Raw genomic sequence first — 25,325 nt, forward strand, 5'->3', positions numbered from 1 at the left:
TGGCTGCCACACAATTACCCGCACATGTGTTATTGTTGACTTCGTCCGCCGAGGGTCCCATCTCGGCGCTCTGACCCTCGCCTTCTACGATCCGAAGCTCCTCCTGGGAGGTCCCGGTCCGGGACAGGCCCGCCGAGCAGGACTCGGACTGGAACTAGCAGAAAAGTGCGACAAAAATAAATAGTTTGACGGAAAACAGAAGAGAAGTGCGGAGCAATAGAAGGGTCATAGGAAGACTAAAATAAACTGCCTCGTTGACACAATTTTGTCAGTGAAAAAGTGGAGAACATTTTCACAGAATTCAGAAGAAGCATCAAAACCAACAGATCTGGGAGCATCAATGACAATGTTAATGGTCTTGAACAGAGCTCTTTTTTTCCCCATTTTCTCTCTGCTCTCCTACATTCACGCCTGGCCTGCACGGGTGACGTCACTCAACCAGGGCTCAGGCCCGGTTTTGGCGCGGCGGAACTTGAAAGGAGCGATCGTATCCGATGTTTCCAAACAGATAGAGTTTTGCCAAGTTTCATTTTGTCCCTTTTGTTAAAATGAGTCCCAAAAAGACAATAGGCCAGGGTGGAAAGAAGGAGGAGGTGGATGGGGGGTGGGGTCTGTGAGGCTGCCGCGGAGCGAGGTGTGTAAGGACCAGCCTTGGAGTACAGCTGGCAGATGATTGGATTACCCAGCTGGGTATTCCAATCACCTGCCATGCTTATCAGCAGCAGCCGGGCAGACACACCTGGGTTGGAGTTGGAGCGAGAGCGAGACACACGCTTGTGACAATATAGGTTATACAATTGTACTAGATTATATGAATGGATGAATGGCTGGAGTTGTAATTTTTCAAAACAATTAAAAAATTGTTGACGTGGTAATATTTTTACATTTGAATCGGTATTTCGGAATACCTGGAATTTCGGGAAAACTGGGAATTTGTACAGAAAGAAAAATGGTAGGTTTTTTTTGTCCCGATGAGTAATGTTGCGATCCGCTGCTCAGATCTACACTATTTATTTTTCCATTTTGTATATTTCTCCTACTCCTTATTTCCTGTTTGCTTCATCACCATGGTCACTAATCAGTCCACCTGCTAGTCTCGCCCCACACACCTGCTACTAATTATCACCCTCCTATTTAAGCCACCCTTTTCTGTTCATTCGGTCTGGGTTCATAGTTTGCTCTCACGCAACTGTACGTCTGGATTTTGATAATTTACTTTCACGCAAGTATGTCTATTCTCGCTAGCTTCTCACGCTAAGCCACTTGTTTTTTCCAGTTTACATACTGATGATTTGTTTTCTCTTTTGTGCCAACGTGCCATTTTAGTTTGTCTATTTTTACTTCCTACTTTTCATACTAGCGTTTTTGGTTTGCCTTTTAGTAGCTCCAGTATTTCTGTTCAGAGCTCCCTCTTAATTAAATAAATATTTTAAGATCCTACCTTTGTTGTGTTCACGTCAACGCATCATCGAGGGAATCCAACCCGGCACCACAATACCCACCAGTCCTTACAAGTAAGAATGCTTTGAAGTGGGAATGGTCAAAAATGGCTGAAAAAAGTGGATTGTGAAAACTTTCCAAGTGGAGGTGATAATAGGACTCTTGGAAACTGGGAATTCCTGGAAATTGTTCCAACCTGGTAGTTTGATTGTCCAAGTTGAGTGGAGTGTGTGGAGGGTGGGACAGTTCTAATCGGGTGAGGAATGTGGCCCGTTTATTATCAACATGTCCTGGAAAACTGGTAATTCTTTGTGGAGATCACGACTCCGAACGTTTTGGTACTCGAACGCGTCCCATCGGATGAAACTGGTAATTCTTTGGGGAGATCAGGACTCTGAATGTTTTGGTACTCGAACACTTCCCACCGGATGAAACAGGTAATTCTTTGGGGATATCAGGACTCTGAACGTTTTGGCACTTGAACGCTTCCCATTAAATGAAAACTGGTAATTCTTTGGGGAGATCACGACTCTGAACATTCTGGTACTTGAACGCTTCACATCGGACGAAAACTGGTATTTCTTTGTGGAGATCACGACTCTGAACGTTTTGGTACTTGAACGCTTACCATCGGATGAAAACTGGTAATTCTCCGTGGAGATCATGACTCCAAACGTTTTGGTACTTGAACACTTCACATCGGGTGAAAATGGGTAATTTTTGGGGGAGCTCACTATTCTGAACGTTTTGAAACTTGAACGCTTCCCATCGATCGAAAACTGGTAATTCTTTGTGGAGATCACGACTCTGAATGTTTTGGTACTTGAACATTTCCCATCGGATGAAACTGGTAATTCTTTGGGGAGATCACGACTCTGAACATTCTAGTACTTAAACGCTTCCCATCGGACGAAAACTGATATTTCTTTGTGGATATCACGACTCTGAACGTTTTGGTACTTGAACGCTTACCATCGGATGAAAACTGGTAATTCTCCGTGGAGATCATGACTCCAAACGTTTTGGTACTTGAACACTTCACATCGGGTGAAAATGGATAATTTTTGGGGGAGCTCACTATTCTGAACGTTTTGGTACTTGAACGCTTCCCATCGATCGAAAACTGGTAATTCTTTGTGGAGATCACGACTCTGAATGTTCTGGGACTTGAACATTTCCCATCGGATGAAACTGGTAATTCTTTGGGGGGGATCAGGACTTTGAATGTTTTGGTACTTGAACGCTTCCCATCGAATGAAAACTGGTAATTATTTTTGGAGATCACGACTCTGAATGTTTTGGTACTTGAACATTTCCCATCGGATGAAACTGGTAATTCTTTGGGGGGGATCACGACTCTGAACATTCTAGTACTTAAACGCTTCCTATCGGACGAAAACTGGTAATTCTCCGTGGAGATCATGACTCCAAATGTTTTGGTACTTGAACACTTCACATCGGGTGAAAATGGGTAATTTTTGGGGGAGCTCACTATTCTGAACGTTTTGGTACTTGAACGCTTCCCATCGGTCGAAAACTGGTAATTCTTTGTGGAGATCACGACTCTGAATGTTCTGGGACTTGAACATTTCCCATCGGATGAAACTGGTAATTCTTTGTGGAGATCACGACTCTGAACGTTTTGGTACTTGAAGGCTTCCCATCGGATGAAAACTGGTATTTCTTTGGGGATATCAGGACTCTGAACGTTTTGGCACTTGAACGCTTCCCATTAAATGAAAACTGGTAATTCTTTGGGGAGATCACGACTCTGAACATTCTAGTACTTGAACGCCTCCCATCGGACGAAAACTGGTATTTCTTTGTGGAGATCACGACTCTGAACGTTTTGGTACTTGAACACTTCACATCGGATGAAAATGGGTAATTTTAGGGGGAGCTCACTATTCTGAACATTTTGGTACTTGAACGCTTCCCATCGGTCGAAAACTGGTAATTCTTTGTGAAGATCACGACTCTGAATGTTTTGGTACTTGAACATTTCCCATCAGATGAAACTGGTAATTCTTTGGGGTGATCAGGACTCTGAATGTTTTGGTACTTGAACGCTTCCCTGAAAACTGGTAATTCTTTGGGGAGCTCACGACTCTGAACGTTTTGGTACTTAAACGCTTCCTATCAGATGAAAACTGGTATTTGTGAAGATCACAACTCCAAACGTTTTGGTACTTGAACGCTTCCCATACCAACATGTCTCTACCTTCTCATACTGCTGGTCCTCAAAGGAGATCTTGGCCGTGCCCGACTGCCTCACTCCGGAGCCGTAGTCCGGGGCCTCCTCGTCGGCTGGGGGTGGGGGGAAACACAGGGCGCCTTGGCGTCACTCGCTGGCACACGGATTCTGGTGCTGACCGCTGACCCTTACCCGATATGGCCTGCACCGCCACCCGCAGGAAACCCTTCACGTCGCCCTTCTCGCTGACCACGGCCACGCGGTGGACCAGGGGCACGGGGTAGAGCAGGTTGCTGAGGTAGACAAAGGACCTGCAGGGACACAGCGAGCACACGAGACCGGAGTCAAGCCGGAGCAGATGCTTGGTGATCGCCACGTGAACACAGAGGACAACAAAGCAAGCAAACAGAAGCTGGGACTGCTCTTGCGACGGCCATGGCTGCCTTTTACTTTCGCTTTCACTACACTAACCTATGTCTGATTAGTAGGGCCCCTCACTACACTACTACACTAACTTATGTATGATTAGGAGGGCCCCTCACTACACTACTACACTAACTTATGTTTGATTAGTAGGGCCCTTCACTACACTACTACACTAACCTATGTCTGATTAGTAGGGCCCCTCACTACACTACTACACTAACTTATGTTTGACTAGTAGGGCCCTTCACTACACTACTACACTAACTTATGTTTGATTAGTAGGGCCCTTCACTACACTAACTTATGTTTGATTAGTAGGGCCCTTCACTACACTATCTTATGTTTGATTAGTAGGGCCCTTCACTACACTACTACACTAACTTATGTTTGATTAGTAGGGCCCTTCACTACACTACACTTTATATGTTTGATTAGTAGGGCTCTTCAATACACTACACTATCTTATGTTTGATTAGTAGGGCTCTTCACTACACTGTATTATGTTTGATTAGTAGGGCTGTTCACTACACTACATTATGTTATGTTTGATTAGTAGGGCTCTTCAATATACCATACTATCTTATGTTTGATTAGTAGGGCTCTTCACTACACTATATTATGTTTGATTAGTAGGGCTGTTCACTACACTACATTATGTTATGTTTGATTAGTAGGGCTCTTCAATATACCATACTATCTTATGTTTGATTAGTAGGGCTCTTCACTACACTATATTATGTTTGATTAGTAGGGCTGTTCACTACACTACATTATGTTATGTTTGATTAGTAGGGCTCTTCACTACACTATGTTATGTTTGATTGGTAGGGCTCTTAACTACACTACACTATGTTATGTTTGATTAGTAGGGCTCTTTACGACACTACACTATGTTATGTTTGATTAATAAGGCTCTTCACTACACTATACTATGTTATGTTTGATTAGTAGGGCTCTTGACTACACTACACTATGTTATGTTTGATTAGTAGGGTTCTTGACTACACTACACTATGTTATGTTTGATTGAAAGGGCTCTTCACAACACGACACTATGTTATGTTTGATTAATAAGGCTCTTCACTACACTATGTTATGTTTGATTAGAAAGGCTCTTCACTACACTACTTTATGTTTGATTAGTAGGGCTCTTCACTACAACACACTATGTTTGATTAGTAGGTCTCTTCACTACGCTACACTATGTTGTGTTTGATTAGTAGGGCTCTTCACTACACTATGTTATGTTTGATTAGTATGGCTCTTCACTATACTACACTTTGTTATGTTTGATTACTAGGGCTCTTCACTACAATACACTATGTTATGTTTGATTAATAAGGCTCTTCACTACACTATACTATGTTATGTTTGATTAGTAGGGCTCTTGACTACACTACACTATGTTATGTTTGATTAGTAGGGTTCTTGACTACACTACACTATGTTATGTTTGATTGAAAGGGCTCTTCACAACACGACACTATGTTATGTTTGATTAATAAGGCTCTTCACTACACTATGTTATGTTTGATTAGAAAGGCTCTTCACTACACTACTTTATGTTTGATTAGTAGGGCTCTTCACTACAACACACTATGTTTGATTAGTAGGTCTCTTCACTACGCTACACTATGTTGTGTTTGATTAGTAGGGCTCTTCACTACACTATGTTATGTTTGATTAGTATGGCTCTTCACTATACTACACTTTGTTATGTTTGATTACTAGGGCTCTTCACTACAATACACTATGTTATATTTGATTAATAAGGCTCTTCACTACACTATACTATGTTATGTTTGATTAGTAGGGCTCTTGACTACACTACACTATGTTATGTTTGATTAGTAGGGTTCTTGACTACACTACACTATGTTATGTTTGATTGAAAGGGCTCTTCACAACACGACACTATGTTATGTTTGATTAATAAGGCTCTTCACTACACTATGTTATGTTTGATTAGAAAGGCTCTTCACTACACTACTTTATGTTTGATTAGTAGGGCTCTTCACTACAACACACTATGTTTGATTAGTAGGTCTCTTCACTACGCTACACTATGTTGTGTTTGATTAGTAGGGCTCTTCACTACACTATGTTATGTTTGATTAGTATGGCTCTTCACTATACTACACTTTGTTATGTTTGATTACTAGGGCTCTTCACTACAATACACTGTGTTATGTTTGATTAGTAGGGCTCTTCACTACACTACATTATGTTATGTTTGATTAGTAGGGCTCTTTACTACACTAGATTATGTTTGATTAGTAGGGCTCTTCACTACACTACATTATGTTATGTTTGATTAGTAGGGCTCTTCACTACACTACACTATGTTATGTTTGATTAGTAGGGCTCTTCAATACACTACACTGTTATGTTTGATTAGTAGGGTTCTTCACTACACTATGTTATGTTTGATTGGTAGGGCTCTTAACTACACGACACTGTGTTATGTTTGATTAGTAGGGCTCTTCACTACATCACACTATGTTTGATTAGTAGGGCTCTTCACTACACTACATTATGCTATGTTTGATCAGTAGGGCTCTTCACCACACTACACTATGTTATGTTTGATTAGTATGGCTCCTCACTATACTACACTTTGTTATGTTTGATTATTAGGGCTCTTGACTACACTACACTATGTTATGTTTGATTAGTAGGGCTATTCACATCACTACACTATGTTATGTTTGATTAGTAAGGCTCTTCACTACACTACACTATGTTATGTTTGATTAGTAGGGCTCTTCACTACACTATGTTATGTTTGATTGGTAGGGCTCTTAACTACACTACACTATGTTATGTTTGATTAGTAGGGCTCTTAACTACACTATGTTATGTTTGATTGGTAGAGCTCTTAACTACACTACACTATGGTATGTTTGATTAGTAGGGCTCTTCACTACACTACACTATGTTATGTTTGATTGGTAGAGCTCTTAACTACACTACACTATGTTATGTTTGATTAGTAGGGCTCTTCAATACACTATGTTATGTTTGATTAGTAGGGCTCTTCAATACACTACACTATGTTATGTTTGATTAGTAGGGCTCTTCACTACACTACACTATGTTATGTTTGATTGGTAGAGCTCTTAACTACACTACACTATGTTATGTTTGATTAGTAGGGCTCTTCAATACACTATGTTATGTTTGATTAGTAGGGCTCTTCAATACACTACACTATGTTATGTTTGATTAGTAGGGCTCTTCACTACACTACACTATGTTATGTTTGATTAGTAGGGCTCTTCAATACACTATGTTATGTTTGATTAGTAGGGCTCTTCAATACACTACACTATGTTATGTTTGATTAGTAGGGCTCTTCACTACACTACACTATGTTATGTTTGATTAGTAGGGCTCTTCAATACACTATGTTATGTTTGATTAGTAGGGCTCTTCAATACACTACACTATGTTATGTTTGATTAGTAGGGCTCTTCACTACACTACACTATGTTATGTTTGATTGGTAGAGCTCTTAACTACACTACACTATGTTATGTTTGATTAGTAGGGCTCTTCAATACACTATGTTATGTTTGATTAGTAGGGCTCTTCAATACACTACACTATGTTATGTTTGATTAGTAGGGCTCTTCACTACACTACACTATGTTATGTTTGATTAGTAGGGCTCTTCAATACACTATGTTATGTTTGATTAGTAGGGCTCTTCAATACACTACACTATGTTATGTTTGATTAATAAGGCTCTTCACTACACTACACTATGTTATGTTTGATTAGTGAGGCTCTTCACTAAACTACACTACGTTATGTTTGATCAGTAGGGCTCTTCACTACAACATATAATGTTTGATTAGTAGGGCTCTTCACTACACTACACTATGTTATGTTTGATCAGTATGGTTCTTCACTACACTATGTTATGTTCGATTAGTATGGCTCTTCACTACACTACACTACACTACACTATGTTATGTTTGATTAGTAGGGCTCTTCACCGGCCCTGATTAATAACAAGTTAAAAAATAAAATTGCAGGTAATAGTACCTGCAGTTTTATTTGACAACTTGTTATTTGGATGTGTTGCGATTGTAAGATCTGCTTGTATGTCTTTTTTAAAATAAATATTGAAATTATATAATTTTTAATGAAGTTTTATTTTATTTTTTTGATCTTTGTTAGAAATTGCTGCATTCAAACGCCACGTCTCCACGAGCCAATAGGAGTGGACATTTAAGTGTCAAAAAGGCGTATGACAAGATTGGTGAGGTGTAAAGAAGGCATGCTCAGGACAGAAAAAAAAAATGAGAACAAAAAAAAAAAAAAAAAAAAGCTTCCGGACTCCAAAGAAGCCAAAGCATATGGCGGAGAACGCATCAGGCAAAAACAGCCTTGTGCTGGCCACACACAACCGGGACACCTGGCAGCTGGACAGGTGTGCAGAGGAGGACCACCAGGTCATGGTCACAGTAAATGAAAAGGACTTTGTGCTCTGGCATGCCTAAAAGAGACGGCTGAGGTGGAAACCAGCTCTTTCAACTCGAGTCCTCCTGCATTCTAAAATGATGATCCACTTCAAGTGCAGACAATACCGTGGGAGAATCCACCCGGCTACAGAATCTCAAGGTCCAAGCAGTCTCTAAAATAGGCACCTCGTTTGTCATGCCTTGGCAGGAACTGAAACTGAAACTTCTTCTTCGCTCTCTCTGCAGGCTTCACCACACCATTAATAGTAATATATCCTAAATTCCCCAATATAATTAACTTTTTCCCTACACTTTGAACCCTGCGGCTTATAGGAAGGTGCGGCTAATTTATGGATTTTTTTTACGCTGACAGCTATAAAAAGCTTTTTTTTTTTTTTTTTAAAGCAAATATGCTGAGAAATGTCACGAACGTAGTGAAATATTATATTATCCATCTCATGAAGTGAATCACAACTGACTTGAACTATTTATGAAGAGAACTGTTGTATGTACAATGAATGTGTGGAAATTGAGAACAGGAATTGCTACTAGAGATGACCGATAATAGCTTTTTTATATTGTCCAACTCTTAATTACCGATCCCGATATCAACCGATACCGATATATTTACAGTCGTGGAATTAACACATTATTATGCCTATTTTTTTGTGATGCCCCCCCTGCTGGATGCATTAAACAATGTAACAAAGTTTTCCAAAATAAATCAGCTCAAGTTATGGAAAAAAAATGGCAACATATTTATTATTGAAGTCACAAAGTGCATTATTTTTTTTTTTTTAAACATGCCTCCCTGAAGGTGTATATTGTAGCATCCTGGAAGAGTTAGTGCCGGAAGGGGTTCTGGGTACTTGTTCTGTTGTGTTTATGTTGTGTTACGGGGCGAATGTTCTCCCGAAATGTGTTTTGTCATTCTTGTTTTGTGTGGGTGCATAGCGTGGCGCTTATTTGGAACAGTGGTAAAGTTGTTTATACGTCCACCCTCAGTGTGACCTGTATGGCTGTTGACAAAGTATGGCTGGCATTCACTTGTGTGTGTGAAAAGGCAGTGCCTTTAAGGTACATTGGCGTGCTATATTTCTCCCTACGTCCGTGTACCACTCCGTACAGCGGCGTTTTAAAAAAGTCATAAATTCAACTTTTTGAAACAGATACCGGTAAAAGCTGATATTACATTTTTAAGCATTTATCTGCCGATAATATCGGCGGTCGCATCTTATCGGACATCTCTAATTGCTACAAAGTAGGGGGAGGATTAGATACGCTTTGCTTCTTCCTGCTCCTTTTTGGGCATGTTTTAAAGACAAATGAAAATATGTGATTTATCATACAAATACTGTAAACATGTTGGAAATAAATGTCAACTAGCAAAGTGGACCAGTTCACTCAATGTAGGTGCTGCAGTGTCCTTCCATTTTATGATTTTATTATTATTATTTTTTTCCCAACAGAAGTCCCATTTGTCTTTTATCCGCTCACAGCATTTCTACGCCCGTGGATTCTTCATTTTTATCACTCCAAGCAACGATTGTCAATTTTAAAATATAACTAAAACTGTTCATACTTACTAAAGCGTCCAATGTGTGATGTCTGTAAGGATTCGTGCTATCTTAATGTAATGACGCCAGCGTAGTTAGCATGAGCGAATATGCTAACACGTTTACGAGTGTCTGTGTTCCTATTTTTAACTTGCATTTGCATTCTTTTTGTATTGTTTCACTTTCACAAAATCCCCCGGTAAACGCACCAAAACGTCACCGCGGAGTTATTGAGTCTGTTTAGCTTATTGGAGAGCTGGTTTACAAGTGAGCGGGGTCCATGACAATGACTTCTGTTTTGTTCGATCAGCCGTTTTACTGCCTTGTTACAGACACCATGTGGAGACAGTTAAAGTATGTAAATAAACATTTGCAGAATAATTCTGTGTGTATCTAGTTTGGTGTTGTCCCAATATCCAAATTATTTTGATACTTTTCTAAATAAAGGGTACCACAAAAAATTGCATTATGGGCTTTATTTGAACAAAAACTCTTAGGGTACATTAAACATATGTTTCTTGTTGGGATGGCATAGCTCGGTTGGTAGAGCGGCCGTGCCAGCAACTTGAGGGTTGCAGGTTCGATTCCCGCTTCCGCCATCCTAGTCACTGCTGTTGTGTCCTTGGGCAAGACACTTTACCCACCTGCTCCCAGTGCCACCCACACTGGTTTAAATGTAACTTAGATATTGGGTTTCACTATGTAAAGCGATTTGAGTCACTAGAGAAAAAGCGCTATATAAATATAATTCACTTCACATTACAATCCTCGTTATTCTGCATTTCTGGCCGAGAATGAGGTCTGTGCTCAAGTTAAACAACCTTTAATGACGAGAATATTGCCCAAAAATTGCTGTTTTAAGTTGCAAACTAATAACATGAGAGCTCTGTCATCCGCTAATTACTGGATTTTAAAACCTCTTCTCACTCCGGCACTTACCAAAGGCATGCGGTAAAAGTAAGCATGCGCCAATTACTGTATTTTAAAACCTCTTCTCACTCCGGCGCTTACCAAAGGCATGCGGTAAAAGTAAGCATGCGCTAATTACTGTATTTTAAAACCTCTTCTCACTCCTGCGCTTACCAAAGGCATGCGGTAAAAGTAAGCATGCGCCAATTACTGTATTTTAAAACCTCTTCTCACTCCGGCGCTTACCAAAGGCATGCGGTAAAAGTAAGCATGCGCTAATTACTGTATTTTAAAACCTTTTCTCACTCCTGCGCTTACCGAAGGCATGCGGTAAAAGTAAGCATGCGCTAATTACTGTATTTTAAAACCTCTTCTCACTCCAGCGCTTACCAAAGGCATGCGGTAAAAGTAAGCATGCGCTAATTACTGTATTTCAAAACCTCTTCTCACTCCGGCACTTACCAAAGGCATGCGGTAAAAGTAAGCATGCGCTAATTACTGTATTTTAAAACCTCTTCTCACTCCTGCGCTTACCAAAGGCATGCGGAAAAGTAAGCATGCGCTAATTACTGTATTTTAAAACCTCTTCTCACTCCTGCGCTTACCGAAGGCATGCGGTAAAAGTAAGCACGCGCTAATTACTGTATTTTAAAACCTCTTCTCACTCCGGCGCTTACCAAAGGCATGCGGTAAAAGTAAGCATGCGCTAATTACTGTATTTTAAAACCTCTTCTCACTCCGGCGCTTACCAAAGGCATGCGGTAAAAGTAAGCATGCGTTAATTACTGTATTTTAAAACTGCTTCTCACTCCGGCACTTACCAAAGGCATGCGGTAAAAGTAAGCATGCGCTAATTACTGTATTTTAAAACCTCTTCTCACTCCTGCGCTTACCAAAGGCATGCGGTAAAAGTAAGCATGCGCTAATTACTGTATTCTAAAACCTCTTCTCACTCCTGCGCTTACCGAAGGCATGCGGTAAAAGTAAGCATGCGCTAATTACTGTATTTTAAAACCTCTTCTCACTCCGGCGCTTACCAAAGGCATGCGGTAAAAGTAAGCATGCGCTAATTACTGTATTTTAAAACCTCTTCTCACTCCTGCGCTTACCAAAGGCATGTGGTAAAAGTAAGCATGCGCCAATTACTGTATTTTAAAATCTCTTCTCACTCCGGCGCTTACCAAAGGCATGCGGTAAAAGTAAGCATGCGCCAATTACTGTATTTTAAAATCTCTTCTCACTCCGGCGCTTACCAAAGGCATGCGGTAAAAGTAAGCATGCGCTAATTACTGTATTTTAAAACCTCTTCTCACTCCTGCGCTTACCGAAGGCATGCGGTAAAAGTAAGCATGCGCTAATTATTGTATTTTAAAACCTCTTCTCACTCCGGCACTTACCAAAGGCATGCGGTAAAAGTAAGCATGCGCTAATTACTGTATTTTAAAACCTCTTCTCACTCCGGCACTTACCAAAGGCATGCGGTAAAAGTAAGCATGCGCTAATTACTGTATTTTAAAACCTCTTCTCACTCCTGCGCTTACCAAAGGCATGCGGTAAAAGTAAGCATGCGCTAATTACTGTATTTTAAAACCTCTTCTCACTCCTGCGCTTACCGAAGGCATGCGGTAAAAGTAAGCATGCGCTAATTACTGTATTTTAAAACCTCTTCTCACTCCGGCGCTTACCAAAGGCATGCGGTAAAAGTAAGCATGCGCTAATTACTGTATTTTAAAACCTCTTCTCACTCCGGCGCTTACCAAAGGCATGCGGTAAAAGTAAGAATGCGCTAATTACTGTATTTTAAAACCTCTTCTCACTCCGGCACTTACCAAAGGCATGCGGTAAAAGTAAGCATGCGCTAATTACTGTATTTTAAAACCTCTTCTCACTCCTGCGCTTACCAAAGGCATGCGGTAAAAGTAAGCATGCGCTAATTACTGTATCTTAAAACCTCTTCTCACTCCTGCGCTTACCGAAGGCATGCGGTAAAAGTACGCATGCGCCAATTACTGTATTTTAAAACCTCTTCTCACTCCGGCGCTTACCAAAGGCATGCGGTAAAAGTAAGCATGCGCTAATTACTGTATTTTAAAACCTCTTCTCACTCCGGCACTTACCAAAGGCATGCGGTAAAAGTAAGCATGCGCTAATTACTGTATTTTAAAACCTCTTCTCACTCCGGCGCTTACCAAAGGCATGCGGTAAAAGTAAGCATGCGCTAATTACTGTATTTTAAAACCTCTTCTCACTCCTGCGCTTACCAAAGGCATGCGGTAAAAGTAAGCATCCGCCAATTACTGTATTTTAAAATCTCTTCTCACTCCGGCGCTTACCAAAGGCATGCGGTAAAAGTAAGCATGCGCCAATTACTGTATTTTAAAATCTCTTCTCACTCCGGCGCTTACCAAAGGCATACGGTAAAAGTAAGCATGCGCTAATTACTGTATTTTAAAACATCTTCTCACTCCTGCGCTTACCGAAGGCATGCGGTAAAAGTAAGCATGCGCTAATTATTGTATTTTAAAACCTCTTCTCACTCCGGCACTTACCAAAGGCATGCGGTAAAAGTAAGCATGCGCTAATTACTGTATTTTAAAACCTCTTCTCACTCCGGCACTTACCAAAGGCATGCGGTAAAAGTAAGCATGCGCTAATTACTGTATTTTAAAACCTCTTCTCACTCCTGCGCTTACCAAAGGCATGCGGTAAAAGTAAGCATGCGCTAATTACTGTATCTTAAAACCTCTTCTCACTCCGGCGCTTACCGAAGGCATGCGGTAAAAGTAAGCATGCGCCAATTACTGTATTTTAAAACCTCTTCTCACTCCGGCGCTTACCAAAGGCATGCGGTAAAAGTAAGCATGCGCTAATTACTGTATTTTAAAACCTCTTCTCACTCCGGCACTTACCAAAGGCATGCGGTAAAAGTAAGCATGCGCTAATTACTGTATTTTAAAACCTCTTCTCACTCCGGCACTTACCAAAGAAATGCGGTAAAAGTAAGCATGCGCTAATTACTGTATTTTAAAACCTCTTCTCACTCCTGCACTTACCAAAGCTATGCAGTAAAAATTTGAGTGTGATGTAAGCTTGGACCTTAAATCCTACTGAATAGTGTCATTTATCTACCTATTATTTCGTCTATATTATAAAGGACAAACTGTAAAAAAATATTATTAATCTACTTGTTCATTTACAGTTAATATCTGCTTATTTTCTCTTTTAACATGTTCTATCTACACTTCTGTTTAGATGTAATAATCACTTCTTCTTCTCTGGTTTGATACTTTACATTAGTTTTGGATGATACCACAAATATGGGTATCAATCCGATACCAAGTCGTAACAGGAGGGGTGGGCTGGTATATTTCAGAGGCGGTATAGTACCGAATATGATTCATTAGTATCGCGGTGCTATACTAATACAGGTATACCGTACAACCCTAATGTATCTTATAGTCCGGTGCAGCTACTATATGGAAAAGTATTTTCCATAAGGATTTGGTTGAACCTGGTACTATGAAGAAGGTCCTGCTTGGAGCAAAAAAAGTGGTGGATTTGGACACCACCTTGTGGTTGTGTTTGACAAATGTGCGTCTCAGCGTGAAAGAGCTAGTTCCGTCCAGCAGCGAAACCTCACCAACCTTCCCACTACACTGAATAACGGCGAGCGGTCGTAAAAGGGATCCTGGCCTTCGCTGGAGCCTGGGCAGAGCTCTCGCTCCTCCTCCTCCTCCTCCTCCTCTCCCCCCAGCTCCAAGCAGGAGTCGTCCAAAAAGATATCATCGTCCAGGTCCTCCAACTCCTCCTCCTCCTCCCCTCGACCCTCCGCCGGCTCGGTCATTTCAGAGCTGGAGAGGGTCGGGGACGGGGTGGGCTCGCTCATGCGCTCGCTCATGCAAGTGTTGAAAAGAGGGTTTCTGATGCACCAGAGACACGGGAAGTGGGTTAGTAGAGTTAAGAGAGAAACACTTGCTAGTAGATGAGCGTTAGAGGGATGCAGGCAGAAGTAGTCGCTGCCTGAATAGGAACCGTCATCAACCTGGAAGTCACAATAGTCGGTGCGATGGTTCTCATGACGAAGCCCAAAGACAAGGACATTTATTTGTAAATTATCATTTCATAATTTCAGTTTTCTTATTATTTTAATTGAATATATTTAAGTCGTTATTCAATGTTTTATATATTTATTATTTCATTATTATTCATGTATTATTCATAATGATTTAAATGTATTATAATTAAACAAGTATTCAATGTGTTATATTTATTAATGTATTATTTAAAAATCATTATTATTTAATATTTATAAATATATTATTATTAATGATGATTATTATTTAATTTATTATTACATATGACAAAGTATGGATTACACACATTTAACTTTATTTGATTAAGTAATTTAATCATATTTCATTAATGCCACCACTTTTACGATACTGGAAAAAGTATACTTTCATTATTTTTTCATTTAATACTTTATTACTTATAACACTTTTCACGGCAGCTCTGTTGAGTCTTTTCACTGAGTTGTGTTAGCGCTAGTTCATAAAAAGATTGTCCACATTCTTGTCCACAAACAGGGATATTGTTGAATTGCAAGCTTGTCATGTTAGTAGTACTAGTAGTAGTAAGAGTAGGTGTATTCGTTGTTTATTATTCCCTCGTAGTAGAAGTAAGAGTATGTGTTGTTTATTATTCCCTTGTAGTAGTAGTAGTAGTAGTAAGAGTATGTGTATTCGTTGTTTATTATTCCCTCATAGTAGTAGTAAGTGTATGTGTACGTGTTGTTTATTATTCCCTTGTAGTAGTAGTAAGAGTATGTGTATTCGTTGTTTATTATTCCCTCATAGTAGTAGTAAGAGTATGTGTGCGTGTTGTTTATTATTCCCTCGTAGTAAGAGTATGTTTTGTTTATTATTCTCTCGTAGTAGTAGTAAGAGTATGTGTATTCGTTGTTTATTAATCCCTCCTAGTAGTAGTAAGAGTATGTGTGCGTGTTGTTTATTATTCCCTCGTAGTAAGAGTATGTTTTGTTTATTATTCTCTCGTAGTAGTAGTAAGAGTATGTGTATTCGTTGTTTATTAATCCCTCCTAGTAGTAGTAAGAGTATGTGTTGTTTATTACTCTCTCGCAGTAGTAGTAGTAAGAGTATGCATATTCGTTGTTTATTATTCCCTCATAGTAGCAGTAAGAGTATGTGTATTTGTTGTTTATTAATCCCTCCTAGTAGTAGTAAGAGTATGTGTTGTTTATTACTCTCTCGCAGAACGCAGTAGTAGTAGTAAGAGTATGTGTATTCGTTGTTTATTAATCCCTCCTAGTAGTAGTAAGAGTATGTGTTGTTTATTACCCTCTCGCAGTAGTAGTAGTAAGAGTATGCATATTCGTTGTTTATTATTCCCTCATAGTAGCAGTAAGAGTATGTGTATTTGTTGTTTATTATTCCCTCGTAGTAGTAGTAAGAGCAAGCGTATTTGTTGTTTATTATTCATCGTAGTATTAGTAATAGAGTATGTATGTGTTGTTTATTATTCCCTCGCAGTAGTAGATGGCTAGTGCTTTATTGATTCTTTCAGGAGAGTTCCCTCAGGAAAAATAGTAGTAAGAATATGTGTACTTGTTGTTTATTATTCCCTCATAGTAGTAGTAAGAGTATGTGTATTTGTTGTTTATTATTCCCTTGCAGGAGTAGTAAGAGTAAGTGTTGTTTATTATTCCCTCGTAGTAGTAGTTAGAGTATGTGTATTTGTTGTTTATTATTCCGTCGTAGTTGTAGTAAGAGTATGTGTATTTGTTGGTTATTATTCCCTTGCAGGAGTAGTAAGAGTATGTTTCGTTTATTATTCCTTTGTAGTAGTAGTAAAAGTATGTGTATTTGTTGTTTATTATTCCCTGGTAGTAGTAGTAGTAAGAATGTGTTTTTTTTGTTTATTATTCCTTCGTAGTAGTAGTAAGAATATGTGTATTAGTTGTTTATTATTCCCTCGTAGTAGTAGCAAGAGTATATGTATTTGTTGTTTATTATTCCCTCGTAGTAGTAGTAAGAGTATGTGTATTTGTTGTTCATTATTCCCTTGTAGTAGGAGTAAGAGTATGTGTATTTGTTGTTTATTATTCCCCTGTAGTAGTAGTAAGAGTATGTGTACTTGTTGTTTATTATTCCGTCGTAGTAGTAGTAAGAGTATGTGTACTTGTTGTTTATTATTCCGTCGTAGTAGTAGTAAGAGTATGTGTATTTTTTGGTTATTATTCCGTCGGAGTAGTAGTAAGAGTATGTGTATTTGTCAGTTATTATTCCCTTGCAGGAGTAGTAAGAGTATGTTTTGTTTATTATTCCCTTGTAGTAGTAGTAAGAGTATGTGTATTTGTTGGTTATTATTCCCTCGTCGTAGTAGTAAGAGTATGTGTTTTTGTTATTATTCCTTCAAAGTAGTATTAAGAGTATGTGTACTTGTTTATTATTTACTTGTAGTAGTAGTAGTACAATGTGCATGTGTACTTAGTCTACATGTTGTTTGCTGTGTGATGTCTAAAAACTACAGTATAGAACAAGGTTTAAAACTAAACTGAACATTTAAAACAGATAATATATGGAAGGAAAAAAAATATATATATATATATATATATATTTTTTTTTTTTAAATGTCTTAAGGAGAAATTTACAGGCATCCAGGCCAATTGTCATTAACATTACGTTGTGTAATTGGGGAGTTGTATTATATAAATGTTTTGGATTATCAGTAGTTAGCATGAAATGTTATGTTTGTTATTATTTGTTGATTGGACAATCTCAAAGCCCAGTGTAAAATGTTTTATTAGTATCACTATATATTATATAATTTATTGTAAAAACCCAACTAAGAGCTGGTGTACAAATCAACTATTAGGACGTATCAAAGGTGACAACTAATGGTCTAAACATCTCCATGGGGCTGCAAGACTCATAACATGAGTGAGGGACCAATCACAACACAGCAGGGCTCCATGTTATGACCATGAAGGAGCTTGCACTCATCCGGGCAGGAAAGGGAAGAGAAGCACGAGTGCTGACCCCCCGGCATGAAAGCCCTCCTCTACCCAGTCCGTGCACAGGAACGTACCTGCCCACCAGACGGAACCATGGGAAGCGGTCGTAAAAAGGGTCGCTGCCCGTCATGGCGCTCTCGCCATCGTCTGTTGACGTGGTGGCAGGAGGAACCTCAGCGGCGCGGTCATACATCTCCCTCATGAGATCCAGCCTCTGCCTGCAAGAACAACAATGTGTTTACACACTAAATAATCTACCACTCCATCTTTGGGACCTTCACGCGGAAATAGTAGAAATATGACATTAGTGACACCCGGTGAACAGGCAAGCATTAGGACTTCTGAACAGTAGTAGTAAGAGTATGTGTATTTGATATTTGATGTTTATTATTCCCTTGTAGTAGTAGTAGTAAGAGTATGTGTTATTTATTATTCCCTCAAAGTAGTAGTAAAAGTAAGTGTTTTTTGTTCATCCCTCTTAGTGGTAGTAGTAGTAGTAGTATGTGTATTTGTTGTTTATTATTACCTTGTAGTAGTAGTAAAAGTATGTGTATTTGTAGTTTATTATTCCCTTGTAGTAGTAGTAAGAGTATGTGTTGTTTATTATTCCCTCTTAGTAGTAGTAAGAGTATGTGTATTTGTTGTTTATTATTCCCTTGTAATAGTAGTAAAAGTATGTGTGTGTTGTTTGTTAATCCCTCTTAGTAGTTGTAGTAGTAGTATGTGTATTTGTTCTTTATTATTACCTTGTAGTAGTAGTAAAAGTATGTGTATTTGTAGTTTATTATTCCCTTGTAGTAGTAGTAAGAGTATGTGTTGTTTATTATTCCCTCTTAGTAGTAGTAAGAGTATGTGTATTTGTTGCTTATTATTCCCTCGTAGTAGTAGTAAAAGTATGTGTATGTGTTGTTTGTTAATCCCTCTTAGTAGTAGTAGTAGGAGTATGTGTATTTGTTTTTAATTATTACCTTGGAGAAGTAGTAAAAGTATGTGTATTTGTTGTTTATTATTCACTTGCAGTAGTAGTAAGAGTATGCCTTGTTTATTATTCCCTCATAGTAGTTGTAAGAGCATATGTATTTGTTGTTTATTATTACCTCGTAGTAGTAGTAAAAGTATGTATATTTGTTGTTTATTATTCCCTTGTAGGAGTTGTAAGAGTATGTGTATTTGTTGTGACAGAGTGACAAGTCAAAGCTTAAGTGACCTTAGTTTTTCCAAGGTCCAGTAGTGAGTGGCAGCGTTCTTCTGGTCCTGCACCTCCACGGCGACCATGGTCTGAGGACAGTGCGCGTGGTCCAGGTCTTTGCTGGCCGGCAGCAGGTCAGGCGGTAGAGGCGAGTAGAGGGTGTCTGTCAGCAGCACGAACTGGAACTGGACCTGGGAGGTGCATAGGGGACCTGTTATTCCGAGTCTTTGATCCACGCCATGTTCTCACCTTCTTCTTCAGCTCCACGCTGATGGCGTTGGCCTCCTTGAGGAAGATGGCGTTACCCCACAGAAGGTCCCGCAGGGAGGTGAACTGGTAAGACCTCCACCTGCGGAAGGTCCACACCGCCAGCTCTCGCTCCTTGTCGCTCCACGCCACTGGAGGTTACAACAACATTGACTTTGTAGTTCCAGTACTTATTACATAGTTCCAGTATTTACTAGATGTGTGGTATATTTCCTGTATTTATTACATGTGTGGGTATAGTTCCTGTATTTATTACCATAGATGTGTGGATATAGTTCCAGTATTTATTACATGTGTGGGTATAGTTCCAGTATTTATTACATGTGTGGATATACTTCCAGTATTTATTACATGGGTGGATATAGTTCCAGTATTTATTACATGTGTGGGTATAGTTCCAGTATTTATTACATGTGTGGGTATAGTTTCAATATTTATTACATGGGTGGATATAGTTCCAGTATTTATTACATGGGTGGATATAGTTCCAGTATTTATTACATGTGTGGGTATAGTTCCAGTATTTATTACATGTGTGGGTATAGTTCCAGTATTTATTACATGTGTGGGTTTAGTTCCAATAATTATTACATGGGTGGATGTAGTTCCAGTATTTATTACATGTGTGGGTATAGTTCCAGTATTTATTACATGTGTGGATAAAGTTCCAGTATTTATTACATGTGTGGGTATAGTTCCAGTATGTATTACATGTGTGGGTTTAGTTCCAATAATTATTACATGGGTGGATGTAGTTCCAGTATTTATTACATGGGTGGGTGTAGTTCCAGTATTTATTACATGTGTGGATAAAGTTCCAGTATTTATTACATGTGTGGGTATAGTTCCAGTATGTATTACATGTGTGGATATAGTTCCAGTATGTATTACATGTGTGGATATAGTTCCAGTATTTATTACATGTGTGGGTATAGTTCCAGTATGTATTACATGTGTGGATATAGTTCCAGTATTTATTACATGTGTGGGTATAGTTCCAGTATTTATTACAAGTGTGGGTATAGTTCCAGTATGTATTACATATGTGGATATAGTTCCAGTATTTATTACATGTGTGGGTATAGTTCCAGTATTTATTACATGTGTAGATATAGTTCCAGTATTTATTACATGTGTGGATATTCTTCCAGTATTTATTTCATGTGTGGGTATAGTTTCAGTATTTATTACGTGTGTGGGTATAGTTCCAGTATTTTTTACATAGGTGGGTATAGTTCCAGTATTTATTACCGTAGATGTGTGGATATAGTTCCAGTATTTATTACATGTGTGGATATAGTTTCAGTATTTATTACATGTGTGGATATAGTTCCAGTATTTGTTACATGTGTGGATATAGTTCCAGTATTTATTTCATGTGTGGACATACTTCCAGTATTTATTACATGGGTGGACATACTTCCAGTATTTATTACATGGGTGGATATAGTTCCAGTATTTATTACATGTGTGGGTATAGTTCCAGTATTTATTACATGTGTGGGTATAGTTTCAATATTTATTACATGGGTGGATATAGTTCCAGTATTTATTACATGTGTGGACATACTTCCAGTATTTATTACATGGGTGGACATACTTCCAGTATTTATTACATGTGTGGACATACTTCCAGTATTTATTACATGGGTGGACATACTTCCAGTATTTATTACATGTGTGGATATACTTCCAGTATTTATTACATGTGTGGACATACTTCCAGTATTTATTACATGTGTGGACATACTTCCAGTATTTATTACATGTGTGGGTATAGTTCCAGTATTTATTACATGTGTGGATATAGTTCCAGTATTTATTACATGTGTGGGCATACTTCCAGTATTTATTACGTGTGTGGCTATAGTTCTAGTATTTATTACATGTGTGGCTATAGTTCCAGTATTTATTACATGTGTGGCTATAGTTCCAGTATTTATTACATGTGTGGCTATAGTTCCAGTATTTATTACATGTCTGGCTATAGTTCCAGTATTTATTACATGTGTGGGTATAGTTCCAGTATTTATTACATGTGTGGACATACTTCCAGTATTTATTACATGTGTGGGTATAGTTCCAGTATTTATTACATGTGTGGGTATAGTTCCAGTATTTATAACATGTGTGCGTATAGTTCCAGTATTTATAACATGTGTGCGTATAGTTCCAGTATTTATTACGTGTGTGGACATAGTTCCAGTATTTATTACATGTGTGGATATAGTTCCAGTATTTATTACATGTGTGGCTATAGTTCCAGTATTTATTACATGTGTGGCTATAGTTCCAGTATTTATTACATGTGTGGGTATAGTTCCAGTAAACTCCAGTGGGGGCACTCAGGAAAAACAAAATCACCTTCTTCTTCTGGCTCCTCCTCTTCCTCAGGGGCTTCTGGGTAATAACGATCCACCTGCTTCTGAAGAGCCTCCAGCTTGCTCTCGTAGTCCTGAAGGTGAAGCAGAAACATCATGGATGCTCAAAGAGCACAGAAGGTATTTCAAATTAGAAGACATGTTGTTTTATTGGTGCAGGCCAACAATGCTGCAAACACCTTAACTCTGCAAGATCAAAACTAAATACACCAAATGGTTAAAACTCTCACTGGTATTCTCCAATTTCACCTTTATGGCACTCTTAAGAAAGCTCCGAGATGGCTTTATCTACATGCTGTGACCTGCATATTAAGCAAGCTATAGCCAATTTGTTATTGTCAGAGCTAAAACAAAAGGAACTACTTTTGACGTAGTGACAGCAGCTCAGGCTACTACCAAAGGTAGGCTAATGAGAGCTGCTAGCTAACAAAATAAAAGCAAACTAACACAAATATAAAGTGTTTTTGAACCGGATTGGTGGAGGTTTGTTTGTTGAGTGTTGTTGTGTTGTAAAGGTGGACTTTATGATCAAACCTGCCATGAATGAACAACAGTAACCTGGATTGATTGATTGATTGAACAGTAACTTACCAGTCTTTGTTGCTCCAGCAGGTTGTTGGCCTCCTCTCTTTCTTTGCGGTACTGCTCCTCCAGCTCCTGCAGCCTGGAGACAAACACTTTTGTTCCATCTCCTTCCTTCTACTTTCTGACAAATCACCTTTGATCCATCTCCTTCCTTCTACTTTCTGTCCAACCACCTTTGTTCCATCTCCTTCCTCCTACTTTCTGACCAATCACCTTTGTTCCATCTCCTTCCTTCTACTTTCTGACCAATCACCTTTGTTCCATCTACTTCCTTCTACTTTTCTGACCAATCACCTTTGTTCCATCTCCTTCCTTCTACTTTCTGACCAATTACCTTTGTTCCATCTCCTTCCTTCTACTTTCTGACGAATCTCCTTTGTTCCATCTCCTTCCTTCTACTTTCTGACCAATCTCCTTTGTTCCATCTCCTTCCTTCTACTTTCTGACCAATCATCTTTGTTCCATCTCCTTTCTGACCAATCTCCTTTGTTCCATCTCCTTCCTTCTACTTTCTGACCAATCATGTTTGTACCATCTCCTTCCTTATGCTTTCTGACCAATCACCTTTGTTCCATCTCCTTCCTTCTACTTTCTGACCAATCACCTTTGTTCCATCTCCTTCCTTCTACTTTTCTGACCAATCACCTTTGTTCCATCTCCTTCCTTCTACTTTCTGACCAATTACCTTTGTTCCATCTCCTTCCTTCTACTTTCTGACGAATCTCCTTTGTTCCATATCCTTCCTTCTACTTTATGACCAATCTCCTTTGTTCCATCTCCTTCCTTCTACTTTCTGACCAATCATCTTTGTTCCATCTCCTTTCTGACCAATCTCCTTTGTTCCATCTCCTTCCTTATACTTTATGACCAATCCCCTTTGTTCCATCTCCTTCCTTCTACTTTCTGACCAATCATGTTTGTACCATCTCCTTCCTTATGCTTGCTGACCAATCACCTTTGTTCCATCTCCTTCCTTCTACTTTTTGACCAATCTCCTTTGTTCCATCTCCTTCCTTCTACTTTCTGACCAATCATCTTTGTTCCATCTCCTTTCTGACCAATCTCCTTTGTTCCATCTCCTTCCTTATACTTTCTGACCAATCCCCTTTGTTCCATCTCCTTCCTTCTACTTTCTGACAAATCACCTTTGATCCATCTCCTTCCTTCTACTTTCTGTCCAACCACCTTTGTTCCATCTCCTTCCTCCTATTTTCTGACCAATCACCTTTGTTCCATCTCCTTCCTTCTACTTTCTGACCAATCACCTTTGTTCCATCTCCTTCCTTCTACTTTCTGACCAATCTCCTTTGTTCCATCTCCTTCCTTCTACTTTCTGACCAATCATCTTTGTTCCATCTCCTTTCTGACCAATCGCCTTTGTTCCATCTCCTTCCTTATACTTTCTGACCAATCCCCTTTGTTCCATCTCCTTCCTTCTACTTTCTGACCAATCACCTTTGTTCCATCTCCTTCCTTCTACTTTCTGACCAATCACCTTTGTTCCATCTCCTTTTTTCTACTTTCTGACCAATCACCTTTGTTCCCTCTCTTTCCTTCTACTTTCTGACCAATCACATTTGTTTAATCTCCTTTCTTCTACCTTCTGACCAATCACCTTTGTTTAATCTCCTTCCTTCTACTTTCTGACCAATCACCTTTGATCCATCTCCTTCCTTCTACTTTCGGACCAATCACCTTTGTTCCATCTCCTTCCTTCTATTTTCAGACCAATCACCTTTTTTCCATCTCCTCTCAGATCAATCACCTTTGTTCCATCTCGTTCCTCCTACTTCCTGACCAATAACCTTTGTTTCATCTCCTTCCTTCTACTTTTCTGACCAATCACCTTTGTTCCATCTCCTTCCTTCCACTTTCTGACCAATCACCTTTGTTCCATCTCCTGCTTCATGTCAATGCCCTGCTTGTCCAGCAGCTCCCTCTGGGCAAAGGCCCAGTCCACGGGCTCTGCGGGGGTCTCGGCACAGGGGGTCCTCTCCCTCTGAGCTCGGGCCTGCTCCGGGTGGTTGAAGCGGAACACGTGGCTCTTCCCCAGGATGATGCGGTTTCCTGAACACCAGCCAAGAGAGGAGCGTATTAGGGTACAGGTGAGATGGCCAAACTGCGGCCATGTGCGAACACATCCTAAGATTACTTTTTTTAAAAAGCATCAAAAAGTGGAATAAAAGAGCATACAGGGGAAATGCAACAATGACTTATAACACAAAGCTGCTATGCAGACTGTCTTTTTATATTAAACTGTCATTGCTAAAAAATAATAACAAATCAAAATCAATGTTGTTATGAATTATTGACCTACTTTTATATATATATATATATATATACATACATATATATATATATATTTATATATATATATACATACATATATATATATATATATGATACATAGTCAATATGTAAACATATATACATATATATGTATGTATATATACATATATATATGTATATATACATATATACATATATATATGTATATGTATATGTATATGTATATATATGTATATATACATATATACATATATGTATGTATATATATATATGTATATATATACATAAATATGTATATGTATACACATAAATATATATATATACATACATACAGTATATATATGTATGTTTATATTCATGTATGTGTATATGTATATATATGTATATGTATGTATGTGAATATGTATATATGTATGTATAAATGTGTATATATATTCATATATGTATATATGTGCATATGTATGTATATACAGTATATATGTATATATACATATATATGTATGTGTATATATATATACACATATATATGTATATATATGTGTATATATATACACACATATATGTATATATATATACACATATACATA

At 38.7% G+C, this 25,325-nt stretch overlaps 1 protein-coding gene across 10 annotated transcripts in view; it reads right to left on the reverse strand.

The window, feature by feature from the left end:
- The window catches only part of kif1aa (kinesin family member 1Aa), a 132,893-nt gene that overhangs the window by 46,978 nt on the left and 60,590 nt on the right, over nt 1-25,325 (reverse strand). For 6 of the 10 annotated variants that reach the window (XM_061887869.1, XM_061887865.1, XM_061887871.1 and 3 more), the window contains 10 exons: nt 24,336-24,516; nt 22,456-22,528; nt 21,848-21,938; nt 19,466-19,614; nt 19,235-19,407; nt 18,102-18,245; nt 14,639-14,914; nt 3,827-3,945; nt 3,662-3,747; nt 19-154 (listed from right to left, as the gene is read on the reverse strand). In XM_061887869.1, coding sequence (XP_061743853.1) covers nt 19-154; nt 3,662-3,747; nt 3,827-3,945; nt 14,639-14,914; nt 18,102-18,245; nt 19,235-19,407; nt 19,466-19,614; nt 21,848-21,938; nt 22,456-22,528; nt 24,336-24,516 — 1,428 coding nt within the window. The remainder of the gene's footprint in view (nt 1-18; nt 155-3,661; nt 3,748-3,826; nt 3,946-14,638; nt 14,915-18,101; nt 18,246-19,234; nt 19,408-19,465; nt 19,615-21,847; nt 21,939-22,455; nt 22,529-24,335; nt 24,517-25,325) is intronic. The other 4 variants (XM_061887872.1, XM_061887873.1, XM_061887870.1 and 1 more) reach the window with 2 other exon arrangements.

The sequence above is a fragment of the Nerophis ophidion genome, linkage group LG26, assembly GCF_033978795.1.
Source record: "Nerophis ophidion isolate RoL-2023_Sa linkage group LG26, RoL_Noph_v1.0, whole genome shotgun sequence".
NCBI classification, from domain to species: domain Eukaryota; kingdom Metazoa; phylum Chordata; class Actinopteri; order Syngnathiformes; family Syngnathidae; genus Nerophis; species Nerophis ophidion.